Genomic DNA, 21,760 nt, shown 5'->3' with positions numbered 1-21,760 from the left:
TAACAGAATGAATAGGGAAGGCATCTCCCCTGGGGCACCAGGGTGTTCTTTCTGTTTGTGTGGCTCTCAGGGCAGAGCTGCAGAAGCAATGTGCTCCAGGCATTGCCCTCCTGGGTGTGCAAGCCTGGATATTACATAATATGAGTGTGCAGGGGGTGATGATGCAGTGAACAATGCAGGACTAAGTCTGCACTGGGAGAAAGGAAGAGGTCAAGCGCCTGATGCAAGTTTCACAGCCAAGACAGGTTGTTATAACTCCTCAGTTCACTTTTATTTAAGTTCTGTGATCAGTCGTTTCCATCTGCAAGAGCTCTTGTGTCAATGCCACCGGCGCGTGGAACAGAAATTGCCACATTTCAAATGTACAAAGCAACAGGAGGAATGGCTTCATGTCTCACATGGGGAATAACACCCAACTCCCCATGCACTCTGCTAGCACAAACTCACCCAGTTTCCTGCTCAACTTGTTCAGCCATCCACCCAGCAACGTTTCTGTTCCCAGAGCAGTATCTTTGCAAATCAGCACACGCCGCGGCAGGAGGGGAACGCCTCCCATCAGCACTGCCGGGTTTGTGCTCCTGCAAGGTCAGCGTGGGCAGCCTCAGCGTGGAGCAAAGCCAGCGTTCAGCCCTTGGCATCAGGTCCAGCAAAGTTTGGAAGCGGCCATTTGGCAAACCACACGGGGAAGGAGGGAGGACTTGGAGCAACAAATCAGAACATTGCTAAGTGTGGCTTTGTAAAACCAAAACAAATGGCTCGAATAGTGCTCTCTTTCTTCAGGTGGGGTTTTGCCTCTTCCCTCAATTCAGTGGTGTGCACAGACTCTCTTTTTTGCCATTCTTTGTGACCAACGCGTTTCTTAAGGAGAGGAGAGAACATTAAGAGGCAAAGAGAACCAAAGCATCCCTAGGCTTAACGTTTGTACTGTCGAGAGGCTGCACTGAATTTAGGCTTTTCTCGCTTTTCCCCTTCCTGAGGAGGACCGAAATCCTTTTGCTTTGCTGAAAAGCACAGTAAAACCCTTTGTGGCTGCTGTCTGTGGGCAGCTCCAATCCAAAGGCGCACATGGGCTCTGTGTAATGCTGCAATCTGTGCCTCTGCTTCCCCCCCCCTCCTCAAAGCACCGTCCTCCAGCCACCAGCAGCAGAGGAAGCCACTTGCAAAATGCTGTCTGGCAAACAGCCATTTCCCCTAGCTTTTTTTTCCTAATGCACCTGAAGACCTGACTGTATTCCACTTCCCATTTAAATGTTTAGATCCGGCTGAAACTGCAGCATACGAAGGCTCCCAATCAAATCTACCTTAATTGCTGCTGTGAAGGCAGCATCCTGCTATTACAGGCATGCAGACAGGGAAATGTGGAAGGTTTTTCTCTCAACAGTGGTGCTGGTTTGGCTCCAGGACATCAGAGATCCCAGGGTTTTCCAGCACTGCTCCGTTTTTCTTAACAGGGTGACCAAAAGCAGACTTGGCAGAGTCCAAAGCATGGTCTCCCCCACTGGGCTGGATGTGCTGCTGTGGCTTCAGCTCAGAGCACACCTGGTTCTAGATCTGACAGCCAGAAAGTGCTCCAAGGTGTGTTGAGAAGAAAACAAAAGGGAGAAAAACACGTTATCTGAAGCAAGACACATAGCACTCAGGTCCATCGGTGTAGGGATGTGCCTGGCTGAGTTCTCTGGAGACTGAAATAGGAGCCCAGATGACTCCAGAAAGGCCTCAATCAGTCAAGACTGATAGGGTGGCATTGGAAAAGTTGCACCTCATACTCTAAGGCAACGTCCTACAGTTCCTGACCCTCCGGGCATGGGAGAACCACAGGCACTGGAGCACAGAGAAGCTGCTGTGCTGTGCAGGCGTTGCCTATTTCAGCTGGAAAAGGCATCAGCATCCTTCTGCCTGCACCCTGCCTGCCACCCAGGCAGGACCCTCAGCCACCTCCCATCTTTTTTCATCTATGCCTGCAGGGACTCGGCGAGGCTGTGCTTCTCTGTGCAGAAAGGAGGACAAGCAGGGTGAGTCCCATGGCGGCTCGAGGTGATGGGAACAAAGAAAGTGCATAGAACAACTACAGCTGCTCAAATTTGGATATACAAAAATAAAGAGGTGGCAGAGTGCTTGGGCAGCTCCCAGGACAGCATGCAGGTCAGCACCCTCACCCTGCAGTGAGCTGGGCATTGGGTGGCCTGCTCACTGGTGGAAGTGGCACTGGAGCTCAGTTTGGTGCCTGGGCAGCAGGGTGGTGCTGTGATTCCTTCCACTCCCCCCAATCTTGACTCTGACATCCTCCTGGTGTCTGCAGTGATGCTGTCTGCAGAATGTCCAATCCCCAACCTGAGACAAAGGAAAGCAAATGCCTGTTCCCCAAGAGGGTGCAGGTGAAGGTTATCCTCAAAACCAAGCTCTCTTATAAGGTTTTCATTCCTCTTTCTCCTCTTCTTTGCTTTTATATACATGTAAGTGTATCTCTATATTTATTTGTCCTCTAATACAAGTGAACACAAATGTGATGTGGAGATAAATTCCCTTCTCTAAAACACTTCATGGTTGCAGGAATGTACACGTTTGGATTTACATACCCACACACATTCCAAATATTAGAAAAAATATATAGTCCCCAAACTAAGATGCTTTAAAAAAGGTTAAAAGGCCAGATTCCTCTGTTGGCTTTTATCCTTCATTAAGAGTAAGAAGATTACCTGAAATAATGATTTTTTTTCCTTCGTATTCTGCCTGAGTTCATTTTGAAATTCCAATCAACAAATGCAAGGAGAAGAGGGGGAAAAGCTAGTGGGGGATCACACTAGGCTCTGAAAAGGAAAATGAGAGATATCGTTTTCCTTTCTAATTTTTTCCCCTCTGGGTTTCAGGTTCTAAGAAGGTTCTTCAAAGGATACTTTCTCTGATGCATTTGGGTTAGAAAGAGCCAATCCTAGCAATTGGAAGTGGGAGCAGGAGGGAAGAAGGACATACACAATCCCTAAACCAAGCCCCCCTTCTCTTCTTGGGTTGGTTTTGAGCATCTTTCTTTAGAAGCATCTTATTATTTGGTTCAGTAATCTTGGCTGGTTATCTCTTTGCAACAGGGATCTCCTATCTGCCAATGGGGAAAACCATTTTCTCCAAAGGGGTCGTGAAGAATCCACATCTGGCTACTCTGGTGCAAACTGTGGAGATGGACACAGGGGAACCTACGGACATTTAATCAGGGGTTGGGCACATCCCATCCAACACAGGGCAGCTGCCACCCACATACACATGCACGCACGTAGCCAGCTTGGTACAGGAGGGCCAGCACAAGGAAAGAGAGTCTTAGGGATGGGATGAGATGTGGGTGAAGGCAGAGTGTTCCCTTAGGCATGAAGAAGCCAGGCAGACACTTAACCTAACCAAGTCACTTACAATTGCACCCAAATTAAAAAATATATATATATAAATCAATAAATAAGCAAATGGCAAAGAGGGGTTTAAAAGGCCTTGGTTGTTGAGCGGTGGGGTGGGGAGGAGTGAAAACCATGAGCGTCTTCGTTTCTCCGTGCTGATGTTTAAACATACTGTTCCTTAGGACAGATGTACGGAGCCCGGGAGCCGGGAGGAGGGCAGCAGAAGGAGATGTCAGAGTGGTGAGGATAGAGATCTTGCGGGAGGTCTGACAGCGGGGCGTAGAGGTGGGGGATCTTCTGCAGATAGCGGCCGTCGTGTGAGTAGCAGCGGGTCAGGTAATCACTCGCATTCGGTATCTCTGAGTGACACTTTCCAAAGTTCTGTAAGCAGAGACAAAAGTCAAAGGGTGAGAACTCCGCCGCCTGTAAAACACGCGGCTCAGCTCCTTGCTGAGGCTCACATACAGCGGGTAGGATGGGAAATTAAACAGTTCTGCTTGCTGCTTCGGAAAAATGGAAAGCTGGGTGATAAAACCTCGTATTTCAACAGCACTGCCGCAGTTCCTGTAATATCCATCGGGATAAAGAATACGTATATGCTTTGCATTCTTTGCTCCTTGCCTGTATGGTCTCTGCTTCTCTCAATACAGCAGGCGGTAAGCAGGTAAGGGCAGTCTATTTACAGCCTTCCTAACTCATCCACACCTGAGTTTTGTAACAGTGGCGCTGGTATGCATCGTTGGTCCAACACAGACCTGTGCTCTTTTGTACAAAAGGGCACATTTGTCTGACCAGCAGCTCTGCAAGTACAATAGGTTATTGTGCCCCATGTTTACCCAGCAGCAAGTGCTGAGCCGTACCTGTGCGAGCAGCTCCTTTGTCAGCCTCAGCACCAGGCTTGTGAGTCAAAGCAACCGTGAAGAATGTAAAACATCTGCAGGATGGGAGCTCAGAGCAGCTCCAAGCAATCCCTGCTGCTCCCCATGGGGTGGCAGAGGTGGGATGCTCCCTCCTGCTCACCGCTCTTTCCCATGTTGAAGCCTTGCAAAATGACCCAAGCTGGATTAACCATGACCTTGCATTCACCAAAGGCTAATCTCATCTCCAAGAGGCAGCAAACCCACCAGCAACAGCCTTTTATGCACATGGTTTGTTCTGGGGCTGGCTGAAGCAAGTAGCTTGCCCTTGAGTCCTTCCTTGCTCTCTTAGAACACAGCACAAACAGTTGGTTTAGTGAAGAGGACAAGGATTTGACCCTCAGGAGAAAAAGCCTGAAGGAACAGAGCAATCTACTCAACTCCTCTGCTGCCAGTTCCTGGATAAATATTTCACCAGGACGCTCAAAAAAATCATGTAGAAAACAAAGTGTCGACAATAATTTATTGATGGTTCAGACTGCTGTGAGAGGCAGCAAGGTTGGAGGGCTGGTGCTCCAAAGGCAGAAAAGGCCAAGGGAGGGTGAGAAGTTAGAGCACTGGGACTTAGCTGCAGTGCTAAGGACAACCTGACTTTCTTTTCTCTTTCCTTGGTAAAATGGTGCGTCCCACTGCTGGAGATGTTTGAAGTCAGTAGTCTCGAGCTGGACGGACAGCTCTAGCTCCCTTCTATGCACTGGTATCTCTGACGTTTGGGTGTCATTCCCACACCTATCTCCTGAGGTTTTCATAGGACCATAGGATGGATTGGGTTGGAAGGGAGCTGAAGGCCGCCTGGTGCCGCTCCCTGCAGCGCACAGGGACACCCACAGCTCAGCAGTGCTCACAGCCCCGTCCAGCCTGACCTTGGCTGTCTGCAGGGATGGGGCACCACCGCCTCTCTAGGCAACCTGTGCCAGTGCCTCACTGCCCTCAGTGTAAAGAACTTGTTTTACAATGAACCTCTCACATCCCTGTGGCAGCACACACTCAGAGAGGCAGTAACATCTATCCCAATTACACAGCATCAACAGGAACCCACACCATAAGGGAAGAAGGGAATAGAGAACAGCTGATTGCTATTCCTCTGATTGTATCAGGTGATAAAAATGGGATAGAGAAAGGTTAGCACCTAAGGACATGTGAAGATCTCTTCCTGTATAATAGTGTGCCCTGTGCTCAGGGTACTTTGAAAGCAGTGGAATGCCTTTGTGTGCTGATGGGGATGGAAAAAGGTGCCAGCTCTGATCTCCTCCTGCATGGTGAGTTACTGGTGGGTAACCTGAAAGGGAGGTGACCTCAAAGATTGAACCTTAGTGAGATATGGCAGGCAAGAGGGGATCTTAGCCTGGCTAGCAAACTATTATTGTTCAAAGAGGAGGGCAGGTTTGTATAGTTTTGGGCATGCAGTAGGAAAGCAGAGGGCTTTCTACAAGCACGAGGGCTCAATAGGTCTCACAGACAGAAAGGTCTAATGGAAAATATGCTCTCATTTAACACACACGGATATTTTGTGTAAGCCAAACTGGTTGTTAGCAGCAAGCAGTGAGAGGAGCAGAAGGGGCTGTGAGATACAGCGTTATTGGCTGCTTATGGTCCACCACACCACGCATCTTTCTGTCTGTGCAGTGTGGGCCTGAAAGAACCATCCACATAGCAAGGCTGGAGAGAACCAATGCCATTCTGTCAGCACTTCTGGCCAGGTGAGTACAGACGAGCACTGCTTTTCTTTCTGGTTGTGTTCTGTTCTCAGAGCAGGGCAGCTGGAGACCCCCAGTGCTGGGGCAGAGGAAGGGGTTCCCCATTTGCCTTCACTTTTCTCAGTGTGTGAAGCCAGCAGGCAATCACTCCTGCTTTGTTTCCTTATCTACGTAGCAAAAGGGATGAGAACAGAATCAGCCTGATGTTTATTAACGTGTTTAGCAGCCAGTGCCCTTTGACTTCCTTCCCCATTCCCACTGTGACTTTTTCCAATCTAATTTATCTCTAACAAAGTTTGAAATTAAATTAGGGATAATGAACTAATTAAATTGAACTGGCACACAACTCTGCCACCTTCCCCCACCTGACTTCTCCTCATTGCCTTTGTTTCCAACGTGGCTCTGTAAAATTCTTCATTATCTGGGTTACATCCTTCCCCCGCCCACCCCCAGCTCTATTTCCAAGAGCTTTGATTGAAGGGGATGTCAGGAGTCCGTCTGTTTCAGACAGCCTGGAAGATTACCTTTAAATGGTCTTCATTTGATTGAATTAGCTCTGATTTCTGCTATGATGTGCCCTCAAACCTTCCCCATTTCTTTTTCACCTGCCTTCTCCTCTCAGGTATCTCCACAGTACTTCTAGCTCCCTCTGACCTCACAGTACCCAATAATCTTAACGTACTCAATCTGTTCTTGTCGGTCTAAAAGTGAAGAACTCCTTCCCAGTTTCCTGCTCTCATTTCTGGAACATCCCAGAGCTGAAATCCTCAGAATAAAGAGAAGGAGCACAGATGAGGGATGCACCCACAGACACGTGCAAGCATTATTTATGCAATGAGCACACTTGTAAGGTTGTATTCCAACAGCAGCCACTTACCTGCTCTCTGTTCCTACTGCATCAGAGACCATCTGTAACCTTAAGCATTTATTCCCATGGTGTTTCTCTATGTGCCAACCCCTCTACTCTTTATCAGGGCTGTGGAACCCCCATCCTACTGATGGGAAGCTAATGAGGAGCCACCTCCACGCTTTGCTTTTTCTCCTGCAAATTGGAGATGGGGCTGTTTAACGGGGGATGCTCATGCAACTTTTTGGCATTAATGGGGAGGAAATGGAGTAATTGGGAGCTGAGGCAGCACTTGCTGATTGTCTGATATCTCCAGCTCAGTATTACAGTGGGTTTATAGGGGTGTTCAGAAAGCAGAGCTGGAAATCTGAACTCTGCTCTCTAATTGGCCGGGATTTCAGTGCAAGTCTCGTGGTTTGAGCTGTTCTTGCTGTAACGGGGACAAGAGATTCCCAAATAAAGCTGAGAACAGGAGTGCGGGGAGGTGAAGGGGGAGGAAATAATTAAAGCAGCATACAAAAATCGCCCTGATCTGCCGTGTGCCTTCGCAGGGAGATTTTGTGGCGGTGAGATTACACCTTCAAAGCACCATATGACTGGCTTTATTTTTGCTTCAGAGAGACTGGGAGGATTTCCAAATTTGGATTTGGAGGATTACTGTCCTTTTGCTGACAATAAAATCCCCCACCCTGGGGAGGATGAGGTGAGACCTCCCAGGATGGATTAGGCAATGCCTGCCTTGCTCCTGCTTGTGCCAATGGTCCGAGCATGGCCAGGAGCTGCTGGCAGGTGGATAAGGGGAGCAGCCCAATGGCTGAGCTAGACAGACAGACCCCACAATGGAGAGAAGCAAAAGCAAACCCATCCACAACTTACTGTCCACTCTCGCTCGTTACGTCTACGAAGACCTTGATCCTCATTCTGGGAGCAGGGGTGGGCGAGACACCGCAAGAGAGAGAGGTTACGGCTGGGTCCAGCGCCTGGCAGTGCAGACACTTACCTAGGAAGGCTTTTTTTGCTACAGCGGGGGAACTACAGGGCTCCTTCCAGCATGGGAAAACCAGGGGGCACAGGGGTAAGGCACACTGAGCTGTCCCACTGCACGCCTTCCACCCAGCTCCATCACCTGCTGGCACCGATGCTCTCAGGTTGCAGTGAGGCTCTGTGCAGATAGGACTGTGCAGTGGGGCTTTTAAAAAGCAGCTTTCCTCCTTCTCATCCCCCTGCATGGATCTATTCCCATCCTTCCCAAAGACCCAATTCCTTTGCCCTTTATTATCTCCTTCTCTGTTCCCAACCTACTGCTGCTCTGTGCCTTCTCCAGCCCTCCCTTTGCTTCCTTGCTGTGCACTGAGAACCCTGTGAGGCAATAGGGCCATTGACCCCACAGCCCCTTACTCCCAATTATTAGCCAACAAACTAAATGGAAAAGAGCAAGATGGATGCTGTAGCCACCACACCATGGGAGAAAGGTGAGGACAAGGAGTGAGGGAGAACCTTGGCTAAGGGGGGTGCTGCCTGTGTTGTTTTCTTGGTCAACAGCTGTTGGCATCACCCAGCACATCTCCCATGATTAGGAAGAAACATTATAAGTTTGCTCCATTTCAGATAAGGAATCAGTGCATCTAATACCTTGAGAAATGGGTATGGCCATAGGGTAAGGCAATGGGAGAAGACCTGAGGACACTCCTCCCTTTGCAAACACCATTCTGCTTCAAAGGGTCTCTAACAGTTGGAGAGGACCCAAACAACCACTGGTGGGTTAAGTTGCAGTTGGAACCCTAAGCAGTCCCTGCTGCAGGACCTGAGCTCCATGGGTGACAGGGAAGTAGTCATGTCTGATCTCTCCTTTTGAGAGAGATAGCACCAAAAGAAATAATCTTCCTTCCTCCTCAAACATCATAACATGCCATCTGCATCAGCCCTGTGCAACGCAGCCTCTTTTATTCTGCATGCTCCATCCCTCCTTGGCTGCCTCGTTCCTTGCAGACGCAAGAACCTTTACGTGTTCCCATTTCTCTCACGTACTCTCCCACCTTGTTCTTTCACACATGCACATATGCTCCCTCTTATCTATAGTCTCTTCCACGCATACAAACTCTCCCTTTTATTTTCCCCCCCCATCTCAGTCCCCTTCTCTTTCCTTCCCCTCCTCTGGATAGCCTTGAAAAGCCCTTTTAGCATCTCCCAAAGTTTTGACCTCTTGATATTGCTGCTTTGCTCAGCAATGTGGCCCCTTACCAAAATGCTCCAAATCAATCTGCACCCCTCAAACCCACCTGGTTTCTCCCTTCATTTCCAGCCAGGCTGGCTGCAGAACCCAACCATCAACCCTTCCCTCCCATGTGCCTCACCTCCCTATAGAAAGCAAAGGACAACAGAGAGCATGCACAGAAGGCAAAGGCATTCCTCCAGCCCCCAAAACAAGGGCAGCGTGCGGGAGGAGGGGGTGGGCGGGATGGGTTAGGAGCACTCCACGACAAGGGCAGGGGATGCAGAGAGGAGCACAGTGAGGAAGGCAGAGTGCAGTTGTGTACCTTGAGGCCAGAATCTGAGGGGAAAGGGCCTAGAGTGACATGTGCTAGCGTAAGTTGGGCTGGATGGTTGCATACTCGACTAGGTCTCCGCCAGCATGGATGGAGGTCCGAGGACTGGGTGACGAGGCCAGAGCGGCCGTGTCCAGCTCTGCATAGTGGACATCACAGTCCTTGGTGCCAGAGTTCTGGAGAGAAGAGAGCAGCGAGGCAGTGGGGGGAACAGGAGGAGAGGTATTGGGGGTCAGGAGGGGTGAGAAGACAGGAGCCGAGCCGGAGGGAGTGAGTGGATGAGGTGGGACGGGGTTTGAGTGATGGGTGGGGGATAAAGAAGAAAGAAGGGTGAGAGGGGAGGAAGAAAAAACAGTTAAAAAGAGGGAGGGAGGGGTGGCATGAGCAATCAGTCAGGTAAAACCCCAAATTAAACCCAAGGTCCCCATGGCATTGCTCCCCAAAGCCACCTGCAAGCCCAATGACCCACAGCCAGGCTGGCAGCACTCTGCTGCTCCCTGCTTCTCATCATCCCCTGAGACCAACACTGTCCTCAGCCAGGGCAATTTGGTGAACTCTGACCTCGTGAGATACCTGAACTGTCAGCACTGAGCCAAGAGTTTGGGGTTCATGGGTGAGAGTGATGAGAAAGGATTGAATCTGGGGTGTCAGAATGGAGTTAACCTGCAGGGAGTGGCTGCAGCTGTATTGCTGTAGGGAAATGGCACTGCTTAATCAGTGCTGTTGTGTTGCCCCGGTGTGGGGGCTGTTATGGCTTTTCTTGTACACCACATTTTTGCACCAGGCTTGACTGCACATTATGCTATAGCAGATGAACTACGCAGAATGGTTTTGTGGCTGTTATAATGTCTAATAGATGCCAAAAGCATCCTTCTTTGGCGTGGAAATATTGATGGGCATTCCGTTTCTAAGCAGGTTTTATCAGCAAGAGCTGCAAGAGTGGAATATTACCCAATTTGTCTGATCACTCCCATCCAGACATCGCTCATGCTTTGCACACAATTACAGTCAGAGAACCTTGGGAAGCAGGGTGACCTGGAAACCTCAGCACCTGGGGGGAAACGAGCCCCCAGGAGGAGGAATGGGGTGTTTTAGGGGTACCTCTGTTGTCAGAGGCTGAGGTGGGAGGTGCCTTCAATCCTTTCTCTGCAGAGGGTCTTTAATTTCTCTGCTGAGCACCTGCTAAGCCTCTCTAAGAGGAGAGAGCTGTCTCTTCCAAATGGAGAAGGGACAGGGAAAGGGGAAAGCGATTCCAAAATGGCTGCATCACACAGCAATAATGCAAAAGTGGTTGAATCTAAAAACATTTCTCTACCCTGTGTTTGGAATGCCCTCAACCCTGTGCCACCTGTGGCAGAGCAATTAGCAGAGGCGCTGTTAATGAGCTGGGTGTTTGCCTGCCACTAGAAGGGCTGCTGGGTGCTCTGAGTGCCTATGGGCATCGAGGAGTGCGAATGATAACAGCTCATCTCAAACCTCCACCCATGCTCTGCAGAATCCTCCCCTTCATCTTTCTATCTCAGCACCTTCTCCAGTCTCAGATAAAGGCAGACTGAGCCTTGAGCTCCTTCCCATTCTGTTTTGTCCAAGGAGGTTATGGATGCCTCCAGCGATGCCTGGAGGCATTCAAGGCCAGGCTGGATGTGGCTCTGGGCAGCCTGGGCTGCTGGTTGGTGACCCTGCACACGGCAGGGGTTGGAACTGGATGAGCACTCTGGTCCTTTTCAACCCAGGCCATTCTATGATTCTATTTCCTCTCCCTCCTCTCCAGATATGCTGCTTTCCTCTGGAGATGCTTGCTCTGGGGAGTTCCCCTTGCTCTCTGCTACTCTTGGGCTCGCTCCCACTCCCTGCTGCTTGTTGGGAGCAGGATTTATTACAATATCAATAATGTGGCTTGTATACAAGGTCTAGCACAGCTACGTGCAGGCGCTCTGTGTAAATCATCAGCATCGGCACCCCGGTAATTGCCCTGTAAAAAGGAGGAATTATTCTGCTGTCTGCAGCAATGAAACTTTCCCTTCTACCTGTGCAAATGGGCACTGCTGATGCTTATACCAACCACCCCGCTGCTCCTATGCGTGCTCTGCTCCCTCCTCTCATGCTTCACCTTGCACACAACACTTGCATGACAGGGATGCTTCTGTGCCCACAGGATGTGCCTCTGGTTTTGCACACCTCGCTGTGCACGTGGGCACCAACACTCACACACATGCAACCTGCAGCATCCAGCCCACTCACTCTTGCTTAAATACCTCCGTGCACACCAAAGCTTTTGCTCTACAAGTGCTCAGGGACAGTACAAGCAACACTGTGATCCCCTGCATGCTTTTATATTCTTAATAGTCCACTGCGCTGCCCTTGCACATCCGTGCCATCAGCTTTACATTCATATCCTTTCCCACATCCATATCTGCTTTTACTCCCCTTTTGCAGCACCTGCAGATGTGCCCCAGCCCCTCCCCAGCCCACACATTCCTACCTGTACCCCCCACCCTTTGGTTTCTGTCCTCCTGCCACCTTTCCCACTTCCCCCTCCCTTGCTCTTCGCCATCTTTAATCACTTTCCAGCTTCCCTTCTCGTGCCATGAAATTGCCCTCCCCAGGCAGTGACTTTCACACAGCTGAGTGATGAAAGCAGTTTATCCCAAATTAGGAGGTTTTGCACAATTCACTTAAAGCACAACGCATCCACCCCATTTTCCTACAGAATCAGGTCCCTTCATCTCTCATCTTCTTCCACACGCTGCCTCGTCAGATCTCCTGATGAAGCACAAGCAGAACAGGAATATCCTGTCTTTCTCTTTGCCTTCACCTCTGAAGGATCCCAGACCCCAGTGCTGCTGCTGGGGAAGGATGAGGAGAGAGTGGGGCTGTGTTAGGCTGGCAGAGACCCAGTGGAGCTGTAGGGAATGGATGAAAAATGTGCCTCGTGTGAGTGGTTCTGGAAGGAGCAGGGCAGGAGTTGGCTCTGCAAAGGCATGGATGAGCAATGTGGTGCAGCCTGGCCCCAGCTGTGCCATCTGAGCAGCACCCAGCACTCCCAGCCCTGTTTGGCACAAAGGGGCTCCTTCCTTCCCATTGCCAGTCATGAACTGGCACAACCTGCTGCCTGCCCAAAGGATGTGGTGATTTAGCAAGAAACGAGAGCGAGCTTCATCTCATTCCTGGGGCACAAAGCCAAGATGCTCTGTGTGCAGGCAAGAGGAGATGGGAGCATTGCAGGGACTGCCAGCCACAGAGAGCAGAGGGCAGGTCCCAACCCAGCTGTGCCACACAGCTGCAGCAGCTGAGTCACCCAGACCCCACGGCCCCAGCACTGAGGGATTCTCTTGGTGGGCAGGAGCAAACTGCAGCCCACTGCTGCTGGGCTGGGAGTGAGGGTAAGGAGCAGAGAGTGCCAAGCATGGGATGTGGAAATGTATCTTCTCAGACCAGGATTGAGAGCAGCAAACTCTGTTCCCATGGTTACGGAGCAGCTACCCATCAGGCCCCATCTCACATCACTAACTCTGCCACTTAATTAACTGACTGCTCATTATTTCCCAAAATGAGCTCCTCCATCCTCCTGCTTGCCTGAAAAGCAGCTCTCAGCTGCTCTCCACAGAGCAACCCATCTGCCTCGGATGTCCTGTGCTTTGTTTTCAAACCCACCTGCCTTGCTGCAAGGGGCTGGAGATAAGCTCTGGGCTGAGGGAGGGCTCCAAGAGGAAGTTTTTCTTTAGGGGCATCTGCCACTTTCAGCTTGGCTGGAGTAAAGAGGATCACATTGGCATGGCTCAGTGCAGAGCTGTATCTGAGCCATTTCATCACTGATGCCCTCAGCATCTGTCTCACTGCTGGCTAAAGGTCATTGGGCCCCATCCTTCTGTTATCTGCACAGGAATGTACATCGAAGGGTCGTTCCAAAATGAACAGGAGGGCTGCAATAATTAGTCACGTTCATAAAGTATCCCTCCATACTGGCTGATTGGTGATTATAACGCCTTGGCAAAGAAGCAGGTTCACATGCTGATAAGTTGAGGCATCTGGTTTTGATGTTGAGACCTGCAACCCTCATGTGAGGTCTCACAGAGGATGCAGAGAGCAGTCCCATGCTGTGGGGTGGGGGAGGGATGGACCTGTTTCCCATGCTTTGCTCTCTTGTATCTGCAGTTTCTCCCCTAGTCTCGTTCCCTGAAATTCACCCTCCCCTGCCTGGCTGCTAGCATCTCTCCCTGACCCTTAATCTCTCTGCTGCTGCTGTCTCACATTAGCATCTCCCTCTCTGCCACTGAACAAATCCACACAAAACAATGGGCTTTAAGAAACTTGTCAGCAGAGAGTCAAACCCTGGCACGCTCTGCCCAGCCAATAATTGCTCTGAAAAGCTTTGCTGCAGAACCCAGGAGGGTGATGGGGTGGGATACCTGGCTTGGCTGTCACACAAAGGCTGGATATGGGGTCTTTTGCCATGGGGTGAGGGATACTGGGGTGAAAGCAGGGAGGCTGAGGTGGGTGTTGTGAGCCTTCTGCACCCCTTACCAGCTTGTCGGTGTACGCAGAGGGCTCACTGGCTGCCATGTCGTAGTATGGGGTCTGCAGGGGAAGCTTCTGGAGCTCTTCCTCATGCTTCATGTTGTCCAAGTGAACAACCTGTGGCAGAGAGAGAAGAAGGGTGAGGAGCAAGTGCTATCCGCCTTGCCACTACCAGGAGCAAGCTCTACCTTTTCTCTTGCTCCTCCCATACAACTTGCCTCCTGCTCTATTTCATTCCCACGTTCCTTTTCTCATCGCAGCCTCTCCTGCTTGAAATGGTGATGATGCTCAAACCCTAACAAACCAGAGCCCATAGATCAAAATCCAATCCCTCCTGAAGGGAGAATATGGGGCCAAACTACAGCTCTCAATCTGTGCCCATCATCGGCAAACAAGTCCTCCACTGCCTCCCATCCCAGGTATCCATCTTTGGGACTTGCTGCCCCCCAAACCCATGCCACAGGGTTTTGGGCTCCTGCAAACCCTGTGATCCCAAATCCAGGCTCTGGGGGCACTGCCTGCTCCCTTCGCCATGGAAAGGAGCTGGCAGCAAGGCAAGAGGCGTACCTGGATGTCTTCAGTAGTCAGGTGGCTTTTCAACTCCTGCTTCCTCTTCGGCGGAGGGGCAGGTTTGTGGGAGGGAGGCAAGTCAATGCTAAGGGAAGAGAAGTGGCAGCTGATTAGAGAGCAGGAGGAAGGGGTCTGCCTGCTTTCATGTGCCACAGCAGGCTGGATCCTGCACACACTGAGGATTTGACTGTGTTTGTCACCAAACTGTCAGTATAATCATACGGGTTATTCTCAGCAACTCCCCTCTTTTCTTTCTCTCACCCTGATTAGAATTGTTAAACAGAAACGAACGCCCTCCTAGCACCCTGCTCCCATTTCCAAGCACTTCCCTGTGTTGGATTGCAGACCACGGGGGTGTAGCTGAGATCCCTGTCTCTCAGTGCTGCTTTGGGGTGGCTCCAAGCATCCCATGGGATGGATGCTCATATGGTGGCTGTGAGCACCAGCGAGTGCCAGGTGCCAGTGCAAACCAGCGAGGTGATGGCAACCCCCAGTAGGGGACTTATTTGGGGCTGTAGCTCCCACCATAGGTTTTCCAGTGGGAGCTGGAATCTCCCTCATCCCCATGCTATGCCATGCATGGGGTTTAGCCCTGACCCCCACTCAGGGGATCAGCTTTTGCCCCAGAGCACACAGGGATTGGCAGCCGTTATAATCCCAGCCCAGAGCCTGTCTCTGCGCATTCCGTCTGTATGCACAGATGTGTCTAATCCTTTTACAAAACTTATTAAAACTCCGATCCACTAATTAGCCAGCTTCCCCTCCCTTCTCCTACAAACTTCATCAGATCTTCCGATTGGGATGGGCGACTTTCCTTGGCAGCACATTGGATTCCAGCATGGGACTGGGGCTACTGGTGAAGGGAAGGGTGCAGTGGGCTCCAAGAGCTCTGCAGGATGTTGACTTTAAAGAAAAGAAATGCTCTGAATTTTGCAAGGCTTTGGACTGGGCTCCACCCCCCCCTTATGCTCTGGGGCACCACTGTGTTTTTATTCTTGGCTAAATTGACTCTTCTTTGTGCCTTCCTGGAGGGACACTGTGGGAAATGGATCATCTGAATGCATCTCTGCTATAGGGCTGATGCTGTTGATGCAGTTTCACCTTGTGGTGCTATTTTTGTGTGTGTGTGTGTGTGTGTGCCTTTCTGTTTTCCCCGGTTCCCTTCCCTCCCTTGCTTGCTGTCCTCCCGTGCCCTCTCTCAAATGGGATTAAATGGAGCACAAAATGTGGCCAAATGTAACAGCGATGGTGGGGAGGGCTGGGGGTGATAAAAGCAACTTCCAGCCTTGAGGGCTTGGTGCCCTCCTGGGAAGTGGGAAGGGAGGGGTGCTCTGTGATGATTCAAAGCCATGTAGGGAGTGGCCAGGGAAGGTATTTCTGAATGTTCTCATTGCATTGCAGTGTGGGGCAGAGCAAAATGAGCTTCTGCCAAAGGAGAGCACCTGGGGGTGCTCCAGCATCCGCCTTCAGGATGGCACCAGGTATAGGTGGATGGGAATCCTCTCTGAGGGTCTATCAGAGACCCCTTTCTGATGGCAGAATGGGATTCAGTCCAGCTCAGGAGCCTGAAGTCATTCACTGGTGAAGGAAGAGCTGGGTCCTCTCCTCCCTCTATAGGTGAGAGTGGCACTGAGCAGCTGTGCTGTGCCCAGGGAGGCACTGAACATGCAGCATTGGGTGAAATGAGCTTCAGCTTCCACTGAGGGCTCGGGAGAAGCATCCAGAAATAAGAGTGAGCAGGATGGGAAGCACCAGGGGCCATGAAGGAAGGAAAAGGGGGCAGAAGGGGATGAACGGCAGCAAAAAGGCTCTGTGCGCTCAGGGAGCAAAGGAGACAGAAGCACTCTGTGCCGCCCCATCCCACAGCTGCTGTGCTCCCTGCCAGCCCAGGGCTACTCACAGGTCGTGGTCTGCCTCTGTGCGGTCCTTCTGTTGCCTCCTGTAGACAATGAAGACGGTGACAGCCACGCCAAGGATGAGAGCTGCAGCGATGACACCTCCCACGATGCCAATGATGCCTCCCAGGGCGCCCTGAGGTAGTGGCTTGTCTGCAATACACAAGGAAGCACAGGAGAGAGCGTTAGGGCATCCAGCAGGGGCAGAACTGGGATGAAGGTGTGGAGGAGCCAAGCCGCTCAGACGCTTCATTGACTACTGTTGGAACAGAGGAGAGCACAGCTTTTAATGCACAGCTTGGGAAAGCTGAGCACCAATAGGCGATGCATTGAGGGAAGATGTGCCTCAATGCCTGTCACCCTAAAGCCTTACAAAGCTGAGTGCAGGATGCAGGGGTGAGGGAGATGGATCTTCTCTTGCCCTCCATCCCCCATTCGCCCCATGGCTGCAGTGCTCAGTGACATGAGACATCTCCCCAGCAGCTGACATGGTCCTCCTGCAAAGGAATCCCATCCCATGGGCTTGATGGGAAAGCGCTTTGAAACGTACGATAAAAGGATTTAATTTGCTCTACCTTCCAACCTAATTAAACTTGAAAACTAGCTAATTGGTACTTTGTACTTACAGCTCCGGCACTGATGAAAGAAGGAGATAATTGGAATGGAGGAAGAAGAAGAGGAGGAGGAAAAGGAAAAGAGATCCAGGAGAAGGGAGCAAGACAAGGATGAGGGGAAAGGTACTTTGTAGAACATGTCTGTTATACCTCACTCTCATATTTTTCTTGCTGCTCTGGCTCCTGGCTGCTCTGAGTCTGAATCCTGGACTACACAGCCTTGGTTCTCCCAGAGCTGGGTGGTCACCCATCCCCAAAGCCTCAGAATGATGCCCACATATGAAACACATAAGCACGCGTGCCTGAAAGACACAGAATCACTCATGCAGGTTTTCTCCCCTTCACACCATGGGTTCAGCTGAAGGTTGGATCTCCCTGCACCCCACCATCATACATGGGGCTGGGTCCTTGCCAGCAGCCCCATTCCCACGCAGGCAGCCCTCTCCACCATCCAGATTTGCTGCTGTCATGCAGGAGTGAAACGAGGTGTACAAACATTTCACAGGGCACTGCTCTCTCTGGTCTGTACCAGAGAATTGAAGAGCACAGGCCTGGCAGGTTTACTGCATCAGTGCAGCACATGTGAAACTCACAGCATGGTGCCAAGACGTTTTGATGCAAAACTTGCCCTGGGAACTATCTCAGCACAGATCCCCCATCTCTTCCCTGCAGATTCCATGTAAACCTGGTGAGGACACCCCAGAGCCTGCATCAGCAGCACCCCATCCCCAATTAAGGGCTCAGAGCTGTATGTCTTCCTGCAAATGGCAGGATGTTGCAGTCATCAAAACACCGAGCTCTGCTCCCCACAGGCAGTCATTTTCCCCTCTCTTCCCTTCTCCATAAGCCACATTATCTTGTAAATAATATTTCTGCCTTGAGACAGCTTGCTTGCAGCCGTGCTCAGGCAGACAGCTGCCACGTCGCAATCCAAGCCCCTAGATGGCAGTTGTGATTGTGATGGTGGAGAATCTTCCAGTCCCTCTGGCTGGGGCATATCCTTGATGGATTGGTCCCGAATGGCTCTGGGTCTGCAGGTAGGGAGCAGGGAACATCAGCTTCCTGCCGACACTGTAAATCAGCAGGTGTGTGCCTGGGGATGGGGTGAAAGGAGCAAGAGAGGTGAGGAAACAAATAAGCAGCACTGGAATGGATCTGTGGGAGCCTTAACAGGGCTGTGTTACAGCAGAAAGGGGCCAGGGAGAATTAGAGAGGTGAAAACGAAGCCATCAGTCTGTGGGTAAGAAGAAAATATAGGGCACTGGGTAAAGGTGATGAGGAGAGAATGGATGACATGCAAATACCTGAAGTGTTGTGTTTTGGTTTTTTTTTTTAATAGGGTGAAAGTAATGGCCTTAATTTGTGCCAGGAGAGGTTCACTCCAAAAAAGTGGGCAGAGGCACAGATGCACAGGGAGGTGATGGGGTCACCGTCCCTGGAGGGGTTCCAGAGCTGTGGAGATGTGGCACTTGGGGACATGGTCAGAGGAGATGGGTTGGGGCTGGGGGATCTGAGGGTCTTCTCCAACCTGGATGATTCTGTGATTCTATGAATTAGGGGAATAGAAAGAGAAATGCAGTTGTTTCGGGGTGTCTATCAGAGTGTCTCCTTCCTACCAACCTCTCCAGGCTCTGGGGTGAACATCTGGGTGCTGCTACCCATCACAGCTGCTTAAGGCAACACTGCACTGCCAGACAGTGACAAACCCCTGTGACAAGCCCTGTCCCTGCGGGTGCAGTTCTTCTCCCAGCAGAGATGCTGGGTGCTGGAGGAGCCCACCTAGGAACTGACAGAGAGCCCTTCCTTCTGCTCCCCCTTCCCTCTTTTTCTTTCTCTTCTATCATCTGCCTCCCCAGCTGCTTCTTTCCTTGGTGTCCCTTCCCCTGAGCAGAGCTGCAGCTGGTGCATTTCAGAGGGCTGCTGACCCCAGTGCCTCGAGATGCTCCCTGCCTTTCTGAGGGCACGGCGGCTGCAGGACAGTGCTGGGAACCCAACAGAGGAGACTGGGAATGCCTCAGGAGCAGATGATAGGAACTGACAGATGAGGATTTGGTTACGCTGCCAGTGCTTTCGGGCAGCCCTGGGAAGACATTTGCAAGGCCTGTGAATCAGGATCAGAGTAAATTGGCAGGACAGCTCAGGGGCCTCCAGAGTGGAGTGGGAAAAGACTTTGCCAATTAAGAATGCAAAACCCCTTGCTCTGTGTCATGCTCGAATAATTTAAAACTCTCCAAAAAGTTCATGTTGGCAGTGAGGCAGGTAGCAGAGAACCCAAAGGGGCTGAGCGAGCAGCTCAGCCTTATCTGGATGTCGAAGGGCTGCTGGGAACTCCTCATTCTGGCTGGAAAATGAATTAATTCAACGTATTACAATTAAGGAGAAAAGAAGGACACCCCACCCCCAGCCTCTTTCGGAGCAGTTGGGTATCGTTGCTTTGTTCTCTTCTGGAGGTGGAAGCAGACACAGGAAAGGAAGAAGCGCTGGCAGGGATGGAGCTGTGGCTGTGATTTAACGCCCGCTCCGTGCTCATGGCTGTGATTGTGTTCCAAACCATGAGACAAACAGACAGAGCTGTCCGCACGCGCCGTGCCCGCGGGGTGACACAGTGCAGCTGCAGAGCACAGCAGTAAATAAAAACAGGGGAACAATGAGGGCTTTGGAGAACCAGCTCGCATGAGGGGGAGAGAGATGTTCCCAAAGGGAACCCGAAGTCAGAGCGGAGGAAATGGCTCACGTGGCCATGGAGAGGATGCTGTAGGAGGAATGGAAAGGAGAGATTGTGTCTGTTGCACTTTGGGGGGGGGAAGGTTTTGTGTCTCAGAGCTGCTCGTGTGGCTGGGATGTCTGCATCACGAAGTACCTGGCTGATCTTGGGGTTCAGGCTTGAGAAAGAGGTATAGTGCATCCCCACCATGGGTTTGTGCTGCTCTGGGGCTGACATTTAGTGCAAAGCTCAGGTTGGATGGGCAATCCCAGCCGTGCTGCAGTGTGCCAAGGAGCAGAATTGAACCCAGCTTGACTTGCAGGCTGGAGTGGTGTGGGACAGAGGTCCAGGTGGGTAGGAAAGCCTTGGTGGTCTCACAGCTGCACTATCTTTCTTCTATCATACCAGCTTCCTCAGAGAGAGACTGAGCCCCACAGGACTGCTAATGGTCCAACCTGAGCCCCATGGAATGACTGATAGCATAACCTGAGCCCCACAGATCTTCTGACAGTCCGACTGCTCGTGCTCCAGTCTACCACACAAAATAACCAACTTAACAACCCACAACCCCTCCAGAAAACCATTTGCTAAAAGGCATTCCTGCATCTGTAGCCAATTGTCAAGTAGGTTTCCCTCCATGTTTATCCCCACCCTGCACAAAACAAACTCCCATCTATTTCATGGCTGGCTAGCCAAGGCACTCAGCACTGTGCTTCTTTGCTCACTGACACATTGCAAATCAATGGGGAAGAATCACTATTCCCCTCCTTTTGTTAGGCTGGCAGCTCTGAAGCTCTGCTAAACCGCCAGCCTTGCTAGAGTTAACATAACCTTGGTGCTCAGTCGCATCCCTGCTCAGGCATGTTCATCCTACACGGTTAACACAGTGTCCCAGTGGAGTGCCAGCTCCAGATAAGCCCATCTGTGACCCGGATTGCTGTCCTGAGCCAGAGGATGGGGGTTAGCACTTACTGGGCTCTTTCCACCCGCTGAACCTTCGAGCAACACCACGAGATCGGATGATGCATATTTATAATGCACCCCACCTGACACATTCCACGGAGCCTGAGACACGGCGAGTTTGCAGAGCTAAATTAAACGGAGCTGAAAAGCTTGGCAGAGCAAACACGTCCCCAGTTAGCTTCCAGAGACGAACAGGATTGGCTGATTTGAGACACGCCGCAGCAGCAGATCCACCCCCGGGCACAAGCTGGTTTGCAGCACGGGTAGCCTACTGCATAGGCACTAATCACAGCATCCCTGTCAGATCTTTGCCTTTTTGTTTTTCTCTGTAATTTTGATCAGTTCCCAACCCATGCAAACGGCTGGCTCACCTCTGGTGAGGTTTCATGCTTCTGGCAGCACGGTGTGCAAGCCAGCCCTCCGCAGGGTGCAGCTTTGAAGAGCATGCCCAGCTGCAAGCGGACGAAGGGACCTGCTGGGTTTTAGTGGGATTTCACACACATTCCTGCACAGGCAATTGCTTTGCCATTCACTCAGCCCTGCCAGGTGAGGATCAGCTCTGCCCTTTCCTCTCCAGCATGGTAGCAGCAACAGAGCCCGGTTAAGGAGCTGCTGGCTGCAAAGCATGCCTGGAATGTGGCTTTAACCCTTGCTGACCTCACCTTGCATGCCTCCCTGGGTCTGCTGGTAGCTGGGGTGGAGCGAGGATAAGGAGAAGCACATTAACCCCATGGGGCCCAGCAAAGATCTCGCCTTGCCCTCCCCAGCCTGCTTGTCCTGTGCCACATGCTTTCCACCTCAATGCAGCTGTATGGACACTGCCCCAGCCTGGCTTTGGGTAGAAGATGGGCCCTGAGTTCTCTGATGTTCCCTCTGCCTCCCAGCCCTTAATTTTAGTTCTGCTTCATTTCCTTGCAGTTCAGCAGAGTAATGAACAATCAAATCCCTTTGGTAATTTATTTCTACTGCTGTACAATCTAGAGGAGGTGATGACACACGAAATTGCCTCTCCTGGAGGAACGAAGGGGCCACATCCTGACTCCCATTACATCTTTTGATCTCAGCAGCCTGCTCTCACCAACCAGAGCACAGCGGGTCTGTGCTGAGCC

General features: G+C 51.2%; 1 protein-coding gene across 1 annotated transcript; it reads right to left on the bottom strand.

Moving 5' to 3' along the window:
- Positions 1-272: 272 nt before the first annotated feature.
- On the bottom strand, positions 273-21,383 carry LOC122167355. Its single transcript, XM_042831847.1, has 5 exons — positions 21,314-21,383; positions 16,376-16,523; positions 14,473-14,560; positions 13,912-14,022; positions 273-3,761 (listed from the first exon to the last, which is right to left on the bottom strand). The coding sequence occupies exons 1-5, from the start codon at positions 21,381-21,383 to the stop codon at positions 3,543-3,545; spliced, it is 636 nt and encodes a 211-aa protein (XP_042687781.1). The 3' UTR covers positions 273-3,542.
- Between the last annotated feature and the right edge of the window lie 377 nt (positions 21,384-21,760).

This window comes from Centrocercus urophasianus, unplaced genomic scaffold (assembly GCF_019232065.1).
Source record: "Centrocercus urophasianus isolate 14NV4802_14NV808 unplaced genomic scaffold, USGS_Curo_1.0 seq_37, whole genome shotgun sequence".
In the NCBI taxonomy this organism is placed as follows: Eukaryota; Metazoa; Chordata; class Aves; order Galliformes; family Phasianidae; genus Centrocercus; species Centrocercus urophasianus.
Note: the sequence above shows the minus strand (reverse complement) of the source record. Positions and strands in the feature narration are given on the sequence as shown.

Bases quoted from the DNA above. Each gene is read 5' to 3' on its own strand.
- LOC122167355 (XM_042831847.1), bottom strand. From the start codon at position 21,383: ATGGGGTTAATGTGCTTCTCCTTATCCTCGCTCCACCCCAGCTACCAG. The intron at 16,524-21,313 runs GTGAGGTCAGCA...TGTGTATTGCAG, and splicing joins GACCCAGGGAGGCATGCAAG to ACAAGCCACTACCTCAGGGC. The intron at 14,561-16,375 runs GTGAGTAGCCCT...CTCTTCCCTTAG, and splicing joins ACAGAGGCAGACCACGACCT to CATTGACTTGCCTCCCTCCC.